The sequence below is a fragment of the Suncus etruscus genome, chromosome X (assembly GCF_024139225.1).
Source record: "Suncus etruscus isolate mSunEtr1 chromosome X, mSunEtr1.pri.cur, whole genome shotgun sequence".
NCBI classification, from domain to species: Eukaryota; Metazoa; Chordata; class Mammalia; order Eulipotyphla; family Soricidae; genus Suncus; species Suncus etruscus.
In genome coordinates, this window is record NC_064868.1 from 90809564 (window position 1) to 90826982 (window position 17419).

Sequence of the window (17419 nt, forward strand, 5' to 3'; positions counted from 1 at the left end):
GGATTGGGACTTGGGAGCTCCACATAGAAACCTGGGAGGGAGCAGTGGACAGTGTAACCCATGACCCCAACATATGCATCGGAAGACAGATGGAGGCTCCTTTGCTATCTCTTGCTCCTCCATAGCCCCATATGAAGCTGGGGACCTTGTGACTTTTCATGTTTAAGAAGGAAGTGGAGATCCAGGAGGGGCTGTCTTCTCACCCAGCATTTGCCTGGAGGAGCTCTGTGGCCTAGGAGCTTTTTGTCTGCCCTGGCACCCCACTCACAGAATAAAAAGAAATTTGGGTAAGTGGTGAAGGAAGGCAAGAGTGTGATTCCACCATCACCACCCCTGGCATCACACTGTTCCCTGCACGTCCTGCCTTCTAGTGTGATGCCTTCCTTTCTCAACTATGTGCAAGTTCGTCAAGCCCCTGCTGCTTTTACTTTTTTTTTGTTATTTTCTTTTATTTTGGGGCCATACTCAGTGACTCTCAGGGGTCACCCTTGGATCTCCACTTAGAAATTACTCCTGGTGGATTTGGAGGACCATATGGGATGCCTGGGATTGCTGCTTGCCAGGCAAATGTCCTCCTCTCTGTACTATCAGTCCAGTTTCTGCTTTTACTTGCTGGGAAATGTTATTGACTGGTCTGTGCTTTGCAGGTCATGATGTCCAGCGAATGTTCCCTCCGAGTTCTCAGGTCCCCAGTTCTGGACACAATGATTAGAATGGTACAGAATGGTCAGGAGCAGTGGACATGTGTACCCTGTTTGTCCCCTTTACCTGGGTAACTGGGGGTTGCAAAGGGTCCACACCAGAAATCAGTGCAGTGGAGTCTTGAAAAGCTACAGAACAATTGGGAGGTCCTTTCACTTTTTTGGACTGAAAGGATAGCTGATTTGATGTCAGCGTTTTGTGTCCTAAACTCTGAAATGACATCTGGGCCTCTGTTCACCACCCAGTCTGAAGGTGCTTGACCTGTGATGGTCGCAGGAGTAAGTGGGGTGTCTTGTGGATTGGGGTGTGTTGTATAGCATATACACTTAAGTTCTTGTCATGGGTATCTCTAAACCCCAGTGTTTGAATGGGGTCACTGTCAAGGTTCCACAGGAGTCTTTGAAAGATGAAAGCCCTTGGAAAAGATTTGGGTGGAAACTTTGCAAACATCTCTAAATGACTTGAAACAGATGAGCCTTCAGATACTCCTATCAATAAGCAATAAAACTATGATACTGAGAGTTATAAATGATTACTGTAAGAAAGTAAAGTGATAGGTACAATACCCCTTCAGTAATAATATTGCAAACCACAATGTTTAAAAGAAAAATATGAAGTAGGGCCAGAGCGGTGGCACAGAATAGTAAGATATCTGCCTTGCTGGTGCTAGTCTAGACAGACCGTGGTTCAATCCCCCAGCGTCCTGTATGGTACCCCAAGCCAGAAGCGATTTCTGAGCACAAAGCCAGGAGTAACCCCTGAGCATCACCGAGTGTGGCCCAAAATCCAAAAAAAAAAAAAAAAAAGGAAAGAGAGAGCAGAAAAGTGTGTGCCATAGAGGCAGGTTGGAGATGAAGGTGGGGGCAGGAAGGGTAACTGGGGAAATTGAGGAGGATGAACACTGGTGATGGGATGGGTGTAGGAACATTGTACGACTAAAACTCAAGTATCAACAACTTTCTAACTGTATCATACAGTGATTTAATATTTTTTTAAGATTTGATGTGTCTTGAATCTGGACACAGCATCTTTTTTTAAGAGTAGTAGTTGTCTTATTTTGAAATAATCGTAAATTTACTGGAATTGGCAGAAATGATTGTATAACCCCCATAGTTTCATCGCATACACCAAGTGTATAATATTAAATATTACATATTGATATTACAACAGGCTTTTATGCAGACATGCATTGCATTTCTCTGGGATGAATTCCCTAAAGTACAATTTCTGGATCAGATGCACATTTTGTTTTATGAGGCAGTACCAGTGCTTTTCCGGATGACTTAAGTGGCCACAAGCACATGCAAGCATCTGCCCCATTCCCATCCTAACCAGAATTTGGTATCATCGCCCTTTTCAGTTTATCCATCCTCAGAGGTGTGTGCTCTCTCCCTGTGGTTTTGATTTATGTTTCCCCAAAGGCTAATGATAACTAAACTTTCATATATGTGCTTATGTGCTGCCTAGGAAAGTGCAATATTATTTTTATTGTCTTTGCACACTTTCTTTTCTTTTCTTTTTAATAATATCTTTATTTAAGCACCATGGTTACAAACATGTTCATAGTTGGGTTTTAGTCATAAAACATACACTTTGTACATTTTCTTTTCTTTTCAGAAATTGCTCCTGGCAGGCTCGGGGGACCATATGGGATGCTGGGATTCGAACCACCTTCCTTCTATATGCAAGGCAAACACTTTACCTCCATGTTGTCTCTCCAGCCCCTGCACATTTTCTAATTGGATAGTTTTTCTTACATTTGAGTTTTGAGATTCTTTTAAAAAATATTTTTGTTGTTTTAAAATTCTTTATGTATTCTAGATACTAGTCCTTTTTCAGTTATGAAGTTTGCATATTTTTTGTTTTTGTTTTTGGGTCACACCCAGCAGCACTCAGGGGTTGTTTCTGGCTCTATGCTCAGAAATCGCTCCTGGCAGGCTCAGGGGAGACCATATGGGATGCCGGGATTCGAATCACCGACCTTCTGCATGAAAGGCAAACGCCTTACCTCCATGCTATCTCTCCAGCCCCAGAAGTTTGCAGATCTTTTTCTCATATGTAATTTTGTATTTTTCACCCCTGACATAGAGCAAAAGACTGCTTTTGATAAGGTCTAGTTTATCAGTATTTCCTTTTATGAATCTTGCTTTGGGAGGTCAAGTCTAAGAAAGACTTTGTTTATTCTATAGTCAAAAGATGTCCTAATTTGGAAAGGGAGTTCTATAGTTTTATGCCTGTCATTGAGTCTTCTGGTCTATTTTGAGTTAATTTTTATGTAAGACAGGAATTTTAGGTAGAGATTTATTTTTTCCTATAGATGTTCAATTGCTCCAGAATCATGTGTTTAAAAAAATGCTGTCGTTCCTCCACTGAATTGCTTTCACACTTCTGTCAAAAATCAGTTGGGCATATTTGTGTGGGTTTATTTTGGGGTACTCTGTTCTGTTCCAATGATCTGTGTGTCTGTCCCTCTGCCAATACCACACATCTTGATTAATGTAGTCATATAATAAATCTTGAAACCGGGCAGACTGATTCCTTTCATTTTATTCTTTGTCAAAATTCAGCTCTCCTAATTCCGCTTGTGTTTTAGATACAATTTAGAATAATTTTGTCTATATTTAACCAAAAATGTAATTGATGGTTGGATTTTGATTGGACTTGGCTAACCATGTATATCAATTTGGGGGAAATGTCTATCTTTACTATGTCAAGTCTTCGAATCTATTATCATGGAAGATCCGTCCACTCATATTGTTCTTCTTTTCAGTATACAAGTCTTTTGTGAGTTTTGTTTTATTTACACCTGAGAATTTCTGTTCAGTAGGCAATTGCATTGTAGTTGAAGTTTTACTGTCCATATGTTCATCGGATTTAGGTACTCTATTGTAATCTCTTAGGATTACCCATGTAGATAATCCTGTCAACTGCAAATAGAGATAGATTTACCTCTGTTTTAATGGATTATGCCTTTTAGTTCATTTTCCATGACTGTTTTGAATAGCAGCATAGAAATCAGGCACCCTTGCTTTGTTCCCAGTCATAGAGGGAACACAGGCTGTTTTTAAACCTTAAGTATGGTGCTGTTGCAGGTTTATTGTAGATGTGCTTCACTGAGTAGAGAAAGTTTCTCTCTTCTTATGGTTTTCTGAGTTTTGACATGAAAGGGTATTTATTGGTTTTTATCAAGTGCTTTTTCTCTTCATCAGTGATATATGTGATTAATCATATTGTAATTGATTTGTTTGTGTTTTGAGATCATTGTAGATTCACATGCCATTATGAGAACAATAAAGACAGGTCCCGGATTCTACTAATGATACCATCTAATAGTACAATCTCATTCAGGAGGCTGAAATTGGTACTGTCAGCTACAGAACCCCCCATCACCACCTTTTTTCTTTTTGACACCCATTTGTGAACTCATTCTTTCTTCCCACACTCACCCACTCCTAATCCTTGGCAACCACTAATGAGCCCATTTGGATTGCTTTGTCATTTTGTGGAAGTTATATAAGCAGAAGCACCCAATGTATACATTTTTGTCATTGGCTTTTTTTTTTCAGTTGGCATAATTCCCTGTATAATCTTATCCAGGTCATTGTAGATATCAACAGTCCAATGAGATTTTTACTATTGAAGAGTATTTCAGGTCATGTATATACCAGTTTGTTTAGCCATTTGTCCAATTGGGATTTCTGGCTTATTTCTTTCCAATATTTGGCTACTGCAAACATTCACTTGCAACATCTTGATTTCTCCTTGATAAATACCCAGGAGTGTCCTTGCTAGGTCAGAGCATAATTACATGTTTAGTTTCTTAAGGACCTGCCAAACTTTTCCAGAGTGGCTACAAAATATGACATCCTATCATTAGTAGCATTTAATGTTGACACTATTTTATAAAAAGACGAAATTCACACAGCAATTCAGTGGCATTTAGTACATTCATAATCTACTGAACCATCATATTTATCTATCCCTTGAACATTTGCATCAGCCCAATATAAAACCTCATACTTATTAACTGCTCCCTATGGCTTTATAACAACAGTCCATGGTATAGATGGACCACTTTCAACTTCTCCATTCATTCAGCAGTGCCTTTTGGTTGTTTCTACTTTGGGGCTCTTATAAGTAATGCTGCTATGAATATTTGTGGGAAAGTATTTCCATAAGCACCTATTTTAATTATTTGGGGTAAAAACCTATGAGTGGAATCATGGGATCACTTTCTATTCCTGCATTTAACTTGAGAGACTGTCAAACTGTTTACGACAATAACCATTAAGTTTTTACATCCCTGCCAGCAATATATAAGGGTTTCAGTTTCTACATTATCAATAGCATATTATTCTCTCATTTTTCTTTTTTATTTTCTCTTTCTTTCTTTCTTTCTTTCTTTCTTTCTTTCTTTCTTTCTTTCTTTCTTTCTTTCTTTCTTTCTTTCTTTCTTTCTTTCTTTCTTTCTTTCTTTCTTTCTTTCTTTCTTTCTTTCTTTCCTTCCTTCCTTCCTTTTCTTTTCATGTTTAGATTCCACTCAGTGATTATTGGGGTTAACCCATGACTCTGCACTCAGGAATCAATTCAGATGGGTTCAGAGCACCATATAGGGTGCCAGGTACTGAACCCAAGTCAGCTTAATGCAAGGCAAATTCCCTACCCAATGTACATAGATCCAACCCCATTTTCCTTTATTTTCTGTAATAAACCAGGTATTGAGGATTAAATCCAGGGTCTTTTATCTGTAAAGCATTTATACTCTAAGTGGCATCCCACAACTCAAAAAAAAAGATAACTCTTTTAGTGTGAAGGGTGAGGGGCAGATGCTTTTTTTACCCAAGAAGTCTTAATTATGATCAAGTCCAATTACATATTTTATTGGTGTTCCTCTGAGACATTTAGTTTCAGACCTAAGCATCCATAATCCAATGTCATAAACTTTTCTTCCCCCTTTTTTTCCTAAGATACTGTTTTAGTTCCTTATGACCATTATTCCATTCTGAATTTATTTGTACAACTGTGTAAGTATAGGGATTCAATTTTATTCTATGACATGTGACTATCCAATTGTTCCTTCTATTTAATCCGTACCCGTTGGGGCCAGAGCAACAGTACAGGAAGTAATGCACTTGCCTTGCACTTGGCCAACTTGGATTCATACTCTAGCACTGCATATGGTGCACATATCATCAAGAGTGATCCCTGAGAATGTTGCACTGGTGAAGGAGGGTCTTCTTTTTATGATTGAAACCCAACTGTAATCATGTTTGTAATCACAGTATTTAAATAAAGGTATTATTTTAAAAAATAAATGTTAGCAAAGTAAAAGAAAAAGTGATCCCTAAATATAGAGTCAGGAGTAAGCCCTGAGCACCACTGGGTGTGGCCTAAAATCCAAAATTAAGGAATAAAACAAAAACTATTGTCCCCTTAAATTTTACATAATTTTCTTCACTCTTTCTAAAGTTTATATTGATAGGATTTACCTATTTTATGTAAAACTTAAAATGTTTTAGCACAATTTTATAATATTAGTTTTTAACTCATATAATTCTAAAAAATAAAGATACAGTTTTTGGTTGATGTGGCATTGGAATGATCTAGATATGAAAGTATGATTGACGGTGTTATAAACTCCAGTATAGTAATACAAATAACTTAAAATAAAACATAGATAAAAGATTTTTATTTCCTCCACTAAAAGGTTGTGGCATTTTTAAATCTAAGAACTAAAAGAGATAGTGCAGGGGAAATTGCCTTGCATGCAACAAACCCTGATTTGAACACCTGCTCCACATAAAGTTCCCCAGAACCAATAGGGGTCACTCTAGGGATCACAGCCAGGAGAAGCCCCAAAGCACTTCTGGGTGTTATCCACGTGCTAAAAAAGAAAAAAAAATATTTGCACCAGATTTATGGGTTTGTTTATTTGAGTCTCAAGTTTATTTCATTGATTTGCCTAGCTTTTATCAGGCCAGTACTACCATGTTGGTTTGATTACTGTAGGTTTGTAGCACATTTTAAATTGGAAAGTGAGATCTCCAACTTATGTTTTTAATTTTCAATATTATTCTGAGGTGATGTGTGAGTATTACTCTTGTTTGTTGCTATGTGGGTGAAGTTTTGTATACTGAGCAAGTCTTTTATGCCTATAATAAACCTTATTTGATAATTGGTGTATACGTCTCATAAAATTTTCTCAAAGTTTAATGAGGATTTTTGTGTCCAGAGGCATGAAAAATATTAATTCTGTATTTATCTTTTTGTGTCTTTGTCTTTGTTTATCAAGGTAACACATTGAGTTGGGAAATGTTCTTCCTCCTGTCTTCTGAAGGAAATTACATAAAATTGGTGCTAATTCTTCTTTAAACAATTAGTATAATTATCTAGTGAAAGCAGCTAGGTCAGGAGTTTTAATTTTCTAGGGATTATATTATGCATTTAATTTACTGAATATTTATAACTATTGTCATTATTTCAGACTGGGTGAATATTGATAGCGTGTTTTTAAAGTATTGGTTTATTTCTTCTCCTTTCACATTTTATGCATGTAGAGCTGTTTGCTATATTCTTTCTTTCTTTTTTTTTTTTTTTTTTTTTTTAGTTTTTTTGGGTCACACCCGGCAGTGCTCAGGGGTTATTCCTGGCTCCCGGCTCAGGCACGGGGGACCATATGGGACGCCGGGATTTGAACCGATGACCTCCTGCATGAAAAGCAAACGCCTTACCTCCATATTATCTCTCCAGCCCCTATATTCTTTCTTTTAGCCTGTGTATGCCAACAGGAGTGGTAGTAAAGCTTCTTTTTTCAAAGTATTAGCAATTTGTGTCTTTCCTCTTTGGGGCAGTCTTGCTTAGAGGTTTGTCAGTTTTATTAATACTGTTTTATTTTTATTTTTTATTTTGTTTTCAACCACACTCAGAGATATTCAGGACATATTCCTGGCTCTTTAGTCAGGAATCACTCTTAGCAGGTTCAGAGGACTATGTAAATTGCCAGGATGGAACTTAGATTGGCCACATGCAAAGCAAGCATCCTACCTACTGTACTTGGCAATTAATGTTTTAAGGAATGGCTTTTTTCCATGTACTTTAATATAGTTTCTAGTTCTCAATGTTATTTCATTATCTAGTGATACCTGTCATTCATATTGTTTTCTTTCTATTTGGGTTTAATTTGCTTTTTACTTGTTTTTTTTTTTTTTTTTTTTTTTGTGGTTTTTGGGTCACTCCCGGCAGTGCTCAGGGGTTACTTCTGGCTCCATGCTCAGAAATTGCTCCTGGCAGGCACGGGGGACCATATGGGACGCTGGGATTCGAACCGATGACCTCTTGCATGAAAGGCAAACGCCTTACCTCCATGCTATCTCTCCAGCCCCTACTTGTTTTTTTTTTTTTTTTTTAAGGCAGAAGCTTGGATGATGTTTTTTTTTTTTAATTTTTTCACTTCTATTGCAAGCATTCAAGGCTATCAATTTCCCTGTCAGCGTAGCTTTATCAGTGTCCCATAAATTTTGATATATTTCATTTCCATTTAGTCATAAGTGTTTTTAAATTTTCTCTTGATATCCTATTATGTCCTTTAAATATGTGGTGTAGTTTCCAAGTGTTTGGAGATCTTCTTGTTGCATTTCTGTTGTTTCCTACATATTATGTAGTGTTGAAGTTCATTCAAAATAATTATGAATTGTTTTATAGTACAGATTATGTCTACCTTAGACATTTTCATCAGGGATATATTTTTTAACTCATCTAAATTGTGGGTCTAGAGACATAGTACAAGGGTTAAGTTGTGTGTCTTGAATGTGGTCCACCCCAATTGGATAACTTGCACTACTTCGTCCCTTGAGGACCCCAGATAGAGTCCTGGAGACCCCACAGCACTGTCAGATAATGCCAGGGTGTCCTGGTTCCAAGCAGCACCTGCTCTTCTGAGACTTTTCTTGAACAATAAGCCCAGTTAGTCAAGAATCACTGGGAAAGGCTCCCAGAATTCATAAGCGTTGCATGGAAGTACCCAACAAAATAAATGTGATCTGTTTTCTATAAATATTTATTAGATTCTGATAGATGATGGTTTTGTAGAATTGTTCTATACCTTACACATTTTCTGTTTATTTGGTTTTTTTTTTGAACTGTTAATGTCTCCACTGTAAATGTTATTTTTTTCTAAGACTTCTCAAAGTTATTTTACTTGTCAATTCAAACAGATTTTAAGGCTGTTATTTTATGCACACACATTTGCTATTGCATAGTCTTCTTGGTGATTGATCCTTTTGTCACTCCATTATGTCCCTTTTTTCTAAATTTGATTTTATTTATTTTTTATACGTTTGATGATATCTAATTATTAGTTACCTGATACTTTTATGTGGATATCAATATAAATATTTTCCATTCTTTATATCTAAAACTACCATATGATTACATATGATGTGAGCATCTTGTAAATAACATGTAGGTGAGTCATGGTTTTTAATTTCCTTAAGCAATCTTAATGGTTTAATTGATATATTGAAACCATTTTCACTAAACAAACATACTGACAAGCTAGTACTTAATTCTGTCAGTCATTTTTTTATTTATGTTTGTTTTATGTCTTTGTTCTTATACATCCTTACATCCATATGTTAAAAATGTTTTAGAGGAGCTGGAGCAATATAACAGCATCTAGGGCTGAGTTCAACCACTGGCACCCCATATGGTCTCCTGAGCTCCACCAAGAGTAATTCCTGAATACAGAGCCAGGAATAACCCATGAGCATTGCCTGGTATGACACACAAAAATGTTTTAGAATATTGTTCAATGACTCCTATGTGGTATTTTGAGCATATTTTATATGCTATTTCTAGTGATTGCTCTACATAATACCATGTATAAAAACATACTCTTTATATATGTTTATAAAACATAGTATTCCTATGAGTGGAGTAGAAGAAACCTTATTCTTTCCACTCCTTTGCTCTCCTCCATCTATAATAGAATTATGTTAAATATTTCTTCCTCATTTCTTTAAAACTGAAGTACACAATATTATCTTTGGTGCTCTAGCCACCATCTAAAAAAAAACTTAGACGGTGGTTCGAATCCCAGCATCCCATATGGTCCCCTGAGCCTGCCAGGAGCGATTTCTGAGCACAGAGCCAGGAGTAACCCCTATGTGCTGCTGGGTGTGACCCAAAAACAAAAACAAACAAAAATTTAGACACTTTGAAAAGAATAGTCTATTATTTATCCATATTTTTGCTCACAGGTCAGGGGATTGAGCTACACCTAGAATGTTCAGGGCCTACTGATACTGTGCTCTGAGGTGACTTCTGGCATTGCTAAGGGATCTTTTGTAATGCTGGGGATCAAATCAGGGTCAGCTGCATACAAGGCAAGTGCATTATTCACTGTACTACCTCTCTGGCCCACTCACATTTCTTTCTCTTTCCACTCTTCTTTGTTCCTTGATGGTGTCTGAGATTCTTTCCTTGATCTTTTTATTTCTGTTTAGAGAACTGCCTTTAACCTTAGCTATAGTTATTTGTTGACAAATTCTTTGGTCTGTTCTTGGAAAAGTCTTTGATCTTTCCTGTATCTACAGTTAACTTTCACTGGGATATATCCAGCACTTGAAAATGTTTGTGCTACTTTCTGGCCTCCATAGTTTCTGATCATTGAAAAGGTTATTGTCATTCAGACCTCTCCCCTGTATAGGTAAGTTGTTATTTCTCTCTTTCTGTTTTCAGGACTTTACTTAATGTTTCAGAAGTTTGATTATGCTAAATGCTGGAATAGGGTTTATTTGTTTTGGACTGTTAGGGATTTACTTAGTTTCTTGAATTTTAGGTTAGTATCCTTTGCCAAATCTGGGGAAATGTTTAATGATTATTTCTTTGCATACATTTTCTTCCCTACTCTGTTTCCAGCTACTCAATCTTAATTCTTTTGTTTCAATCCTATATGAACTTATACTACTTTTAACTTTTCCAGTTATTTTCCCTATTGTTCAGATTGGGTAATTGCTATTCTCTTTTCCCCATCTTCCCACCATCATCTTCTCGCTCGCTCTCACCCATTAAATTTATGTTTATTTCATTGAGGTTTATATTTTCAGTTCCAGAATTTCTACTTGGTTATTCTCTGTATTTTCTATATCTTCGTTATGGTTTATCATTTTCTTTTGCTTCAACCTTGGTTATAATTGTTGATGGAAACATTTTGATAATATGTTTTAAAAGAATTGTTCAATAGTTCTGATGTCCATCCATGTGATCTCAGTGCTGGCATCTGTATTTTCTTTTTCATATGGTGAAGTTTCCGACTCTAGGTATGAAGAGTTGTTTTCCATCGAAATCTGGACACTCCAAGTATTATAATACTGACTTTTCCTTGAATTTTTTTAATTTCCTTAAAACTGACTTTCTTTGACAATATTCTGGCAAGTAAAGAGAACCACACTTGGTCTCCACTGGTACTTTAGAATTTGATACGACTCATTACTTAGGTAGCACTCTTATTTCTCTGGCTTCCTACCAGGCTTCCATGGACTCAGCCTTAGTCCTGCCTGGCATAGATGAGAACACCTTGTTACCCTTACCCAGGTGGGAAAAATTCTTTATGGCCTCATTACTGCTCTGTCGGAATAGAAGTCCTAACTCACCTCTGACACTGTCCTAATGGGGAGAGGCAGTGGGGCCATAACTGCCAAGTGAAGGTGGAGACTAAGTCTCTATCAGCCTTCCCTGATTGGACAGAATGGAACCACCACTTTTCTGCAACACTTAGCTGAATTAGAGGAGGTATTATATAAAAACTTTCCTATCTTGGCAGGGTGTGAATTTCTTGATCTGTTGACCAAAGATCACAGGCTTTTTTTGAGAACTCTTTGGCCCTTATAAGCCATTAGGGATACCAGCTTCTTCCATTTCCTGAATGAGACCCATAAGGAGAGTCAAAAGAACACCCAAGCAACTTACCACCCCTCAGTCCATAGGAATCAATCTCCTCTATCTACCTTCTTGTGGAAGTGTTTGTTTTTTGTTTTGTTTTGTTTTTTTGCTTTTTTGGGCCACATCTGGTGACTCTCAGGGGTTACTCCCGGCCATGCACCCAGAAATCGCTCCTGGCTTGGGAGACTATCTGGGATGCTGGGGGATCTGACCATGGTCCGCCCTAGGTTAGCATGTGCAAGGCAACCGCCCTACCACTTGTGCCACCGATCTAGTGCCTTCTTGTGGAAGTTTTATATGTAATGTCCAGTGTTTTAAGCTGTTCTATGTGTAAAGCAGTAAAATACTTCTTCATTCCAACAGAAGCCTGTATGTGGACATTTACAGCCTGGTTTTTTTTTATTGCTGAAGGTTGATGATGGAAGAGCTCCCCTCATGTAATCAGAGCTTCAGAAAGCTCTCATGGCATGTCCAGATCATTAAAACAAGGCTCCTGGGAATGCATGTGTCTGCCCATCGTCTGCAGAGGGCTAGCACTGGGGTTTCACAGCCTGCTCAAGTTTGTAAGTCACTGTGCTAACATGTCCTGAGCCCTTCCAACCTCCACTGCTTCCTTGCATTATCTTTCAGGCTGTGAACTTTTAACTCACTTGGTTGGGATTCTCACAAGGTGGAGCTAGGCACTGCTGCATCTAGACACCATTTGGCTCCAGTAGAGCTAAAAGGGTGGAAACTCTTGATTCAATGATAGAGATTGGCACCAAAGGCCAGAGAGTTTCCTAGATCTGCCACTTGAAAACAACGTCAGACCTAGGAGCCACAACTGTGTCAGTTACCTCAGGCTGGTTCTCACCAAGGACTGGCTTCAATATAGCCAATTGTTTCAGAACCATGTCCCAGAATCCTGGGGTGGAGAGAAGCGGGGGTGGTGGGAGGACAAAGTCAAAAAAATGTGCAGTCCCTGCCCCAACCTGTTGTTAAGAGTGAAAGTCTGTGATTCATGGGTTTGATGGTCACACATCTGAAAGACAGTATATTTTTTGTCTCCCTAAGCCCTGTGTCTAGGTCGTTTGGGAAGCGCCTTGGAGAATCAAGAATAAAATTGCAGGTCAAACAATGGATGACTGGAAAAGTCGGCTTATAATCAAGAGCATGCTTCCCAATTACTCCGTGGTGGGAAATCGGCAGGAGCCCAGAAAGCTCCAGGAATCGGTCAGAAAATGGGCTCTTGGGGGGAGGGGGTGCTGAATGCTTCTAACTTGAAACTTGAATGTATATCATTGACATGTGCTGTGCAAAATGTAGTGACAGGGAAACAACCCAACATGTAAGGAATTGTTGCTTGAACCAGGCAACATCTAGGAGATGAGCTGGCCTTTTGGGGGAGTAGGAAATACAGTCCTGGGCTCCATCTACATGCCCACTCCAGGGATCTCTGCATCACGCCCTCCAACTAGAAAGAGAGGAAGGGTGAGAGGAAAGAAAAGCCTATTTTTTTCTCTATAGAACCCAAAAATGTGGGAATGACAGGCACTAGATGTATTGCACCAGTTTCCTTGTGTCACCGAGAACCGAAAGGAAGCTGGCAAGGAGGGCTCTGAAGGGGATCCCCAATGAAGTCTGGCATAGGGGTCCTTTTGGAAATTCATTTAAGAAATATTTTCTCCCCACCACCTCCAACACAGATCTCTTTTGTGTATCTAAAGTTAGATAGTTCCTAAAGCCTGGAGACTCATTGGTTAGTTGAATGTGACAATGGAAATCTGCGCCATGGCCAGTCGACCAAGATTAGCTCAGTTAGCAGTGGCAGCAAACACAATGGCTGTTATCTCAGTGTATTAGGGCCGCAGAGGAGTGGCTGGTTTAATCTCTGAAATTAATAGAGCAGGGAGGAAATGGCTCTTGGAGAGTGTGGTCTGCTTCCTTCCTGTTCAGAAAGCTGGGGGCTCTGGGCTCTGCACAGAACTGTGATGCTTCTGAGGCCAACATGCTTTCTGTGGACTTGAGGTGCACAGGTCAACGAGGATTGTTAAAATCTTACTTATCCTCTTCGCTCCTCACCTATCTCATCTGCTTGACTGTGTGGTAGAGTTGAGTATGAACGTTCAACAACCTTCACTTCCTGGGGTCTCAGATCCCAGAGATGGCAGAAATGGGGATGAACTTGCCAGCAGTCTTTCCTCAAAATTCTCCAATCAGGCATTGCCCAGGAGACAATCTGGAGACTTGATCATTATCTTACTGATTTCTTGTGTCTTTTCATCTTAAAAGTGAAGACCTGGATGGCAAAGCTCTTTGCAGTAACCCAAGGGTTACACTGGGTCTCTACTTATCATCATCATCCTTCTTATCCATATAGAGTTATTTTCTGGAAGACTAGATGGCTGGAGTGGCAAGGTCCTTCTCCCAGTTTCCTCACTTGTTCATCAACCCTCTTGTGAAGTTTGAGTAGTAAGTCAACTCTTGAGTTGGAGTCAATGTAGACTAGTGCCACTCACTTCCTTACCACAGAAGTCACCACAGATCAGGTGGCTTTCAGTATTGGATTCTTAGCACATTTGAATCCCTTTGGGAGCCCTGCCAGGAGCTCTAATCATGCCCCACTTGGACATTATCAAAACCTGCCCTTCTCCTTGTTCTCATCCCTTGTTCTCTGTCCTCTCTGTAAGCATCCTGGTTCCTGAACACTAGGATGTGCCCATGTTTCTGCTCCCATCCCGCAAACAGGCCTAAATGTTAGCTCTCAGCTCTTTAGCACTGATACTTAACACAGTTGGGGCTTTCTCCACACTGGAGTCCCAGGAGAGGGTGCACAACTGGGAGCACCTTTTTGGAGCCCCTCACTCACATCCTGCATGCCTCCTTGATGTGTCAGAGTCTCAACCTTCCTAGTTTTTTCTCCATCCCCCAGTCCCTTAAACAGAAACAATCTTTCAAGCATCCTGACCTACACGTGGCCTGGGCTCAGTTTCAAAGGAGAGTTCTCTCACCCTGGGAATCCACCCTGGGACTCCCACGTGGAAATCTGCAAACCCTCCTTGCAAGAAAATGACATCACACACTGGTCCCTTGCTAAGATCTACCAAGAGTAGTAATGGCGCTGGAGAGACAGTACAGCAGGTTGGGCATTTGGCATTTACCTTGCATGCAGCTGACCCAGGTTCCATAACATCCCCTGAATACAGAACTTGAAGTGAGAACCACTGGGCATGGCTCCTAAAAGAACAGAAAAGTGAGTCACAGTCATTGAGAATCAAGCAGATGTCAAACGCTTTGTTCATTGGCATTTGGTCAGAGGTGGTGGAGGCAGCAGGTTAACTCAACATTCTTAGGCTAACTCTAAGATAAAGAGGACACACCAGAACCTGGAGACTCAGAGAGAACAAGCAACTTGGTACCACAGAGTTAGGTGGTACATCCCAGTGCCCTGTGGATATTCCTCTCTCTGCCTCTCTTCAGTCAGTGCATATTGCTTCCTGGGGACACATGGGCTATCCCCATCAGCAATGGGTCACCTAATGCTCTTGGTTCTCTCACCCTCAATTGGACATTGGCCCTCTGCACATGGAGAGAGGCTTGTGGTAAAGAAGCCATCCCCCAAATCTCTGCATTCTCCTTGATAAGGTGGTCTCTTGGGCCTGCCCTTTGAGGTGAAGCCCTCCCACTTGCTCCCCATCTGCATTGGTGGGTGCATTCATCTGAATAAGAGGTCCCGCAGAGCCTGTATGTAATTGGAATGTGGTATGCATGTCACTTATCCTTGGACTCAGTTCAGATTTTACCAGAAGCCATGGGGATCACCTGGCAATTTTTGACTGGATGTGAGTTGGAAAGCAAGGAACTCAGACCTCACAGCTCTTTAGGTGGCATGCCCTGACTTCTGAGCATTTACCTTACCAAGAATCTTTAGAGAGCTTAGATGTGGCATTATAGTCATCACTAACCCGACAACATACTGTGGTCTTTGGGGGGGGTTGGTTTTTGGGTCACACCCAGCAGTGCTCAGGGGTTACTCCTGGCTCCACACTCAGACATTGCTCCTGGCAGGCTCTGGGGACCATATGGGATGCCGGGATTCGAACCAATGACCTTCTGCATGAAAGGCAAACACCTTATCTCCGTGTTATCTCTCTGGCCCCACACAGTGTGCTCTTGAGGTCAAAAGATCTCCCAGGGTCTGCCTCTGTTTGGCCACCTGAGCACCTTATCTTACACCCTGACCTACCCTACTTCATCATTTAGCAGCACATTTGCCACAACTTCCTCGCTAGGGCCCATTCACCCATCTCCACCTTTCTGTCCTTCCCCGAAGCAAGAAGAGAAACAGTGAATGGCCCTCACCAGAAGTCCTCTGTAGCTGTGAGCTCCTTAGTGAGCCAGCAAGACTGAAAGGTGCTTTTCCAGAGTGGCCCTTTGTGGGTCTCACATCTGCACAAATCCAGGCCTGCCCTGCTTAGTTGCAGTATCCAGGTGAATAGCTCACCTCCTCCTGCTTTGAGGACTCAGGGACAGTGCATGAAATCAGAACCCCAGTTACCTGCAGCTATATTAAAGCTGGTCCACAGGCAGGGAAAGAAGGACTTCCAGAGCATTCTGATTATTATGACCCACCAGCTAGGCTGTAAGTGGTGAGTCATGCCACAAGCAGGGAGGGACAGACATTTGGCAAAATGGAGAGGATGAAGTATAAGGGCCTAGGATTCCACAGAGACCCTATTTCAGGCAGGCCACCCAGGTTGTTTGTATAGGCCTGGTCCCAGGAAAGGGAGGGTCATGCATAACCCCAGTGGTCTCAGAGACCACCTTCCTGAGGAGGCAGTTCATCCTGACACTGAGATGCTGCATGAGTCTCCAAGGTTCTTGTCCCTGTCAGGAAACAGCTTTGTGGCCTTCACAGGTTTCTGAGAGGACACAGCCAGGGTCGCAGGGATAGTCTAGCTCTGAGAGCTCTGAGGTTTGCTCCCTGAGAGAGCCCAGGAAGTGTGTGTCCTTGGGAGAGATCCACAGGACCCGGGGGGTGGGGGGGGGGGCTCAGCCTCATCAGCCGCCCCACTTCCCTGAGAGCTGGATTGATGGGAAGGCTGTGCACATTCTGGGTCAGGGCCTGCAATGCGTCTGCGCCTTTCTATTTTGGGGATCCTCCCCATGGAGCACACAGCTGTTCTCTCCCTCCTCCTTCTGCACTCAGGGCCCTTTCCTGTGACAACCACCCATGGGGGTGGGACGCTGGGCAGAGGCCGCCTTCAGCAGCCCTTCTCAGAGTGGGCTCAGCTGGTGGCCCAGCCTAGCATGCTCAGAGTCTGGAGCCTCTCAGTGTCGGGGGGGAACTTCGCAGCCAACCTATGATCTGAGACCCACAGTCTTCAGGAAAGGGGAACTCCTTAGGCAGTTGACTTCTAATGGCATCTGGGGGCTCGGCACTAAATGCCCAGGATCCTGTGCCAGCCTGCCTGTGTACTCTTCTGCTTGGCCCCTGCCCTCAGAGCCCAGAGCCAGGTATTTGGATGAAAGTCCATGACTCGGGTGACAGGAGCACTCAAAGTTTCAGACACTGACCCCATTCCCCTTAGGTTGTGTGCACAGGGTTGCAGCCTTGTGACTCCCCAAACTCAGGCCTCGTGCTTCCACTGCGAGTTACCAGCTGCCAGCCCAGCAGGGACCTGCTCACAGACCTTCAGACCTGCATTGCCCTGGGGTGCCTCGTTTCTGATCTCTGATCAGGTGAGCTCAGTTTTGAAGAATTGAGCTTTCTGCTATCATCAGGGGTGAATGCTAA

At 41.2% G+C, this 17419-nt stretch overlaps 1 protein-coding gene across 1 annotated transcript in view; it reads left to right on the plus strand.

Moving 5' to 3' along the window:
• The window catches only part of MAMLD1 (mastermind like domain containing 1), a 95881-nt gene that overhangs the window by 47513 nt on the left and 30949 nt on the right, over nucleotides 1-17419 (plus strand). Inside the window, exon 2 of the mRNA XM_049767488.1 lies at nucleotides 12697-12855. Within this exon, the coding sequence (XP_049623445.1) occupies nucleotides 12760-12855 (96 nt within the window). The 5' untranslated portion in view covers nucleotides 12697-12759. The remainder of the gene's footprint in view (nucleotides 1-12696; nucleotides 12856-17419) is intronic.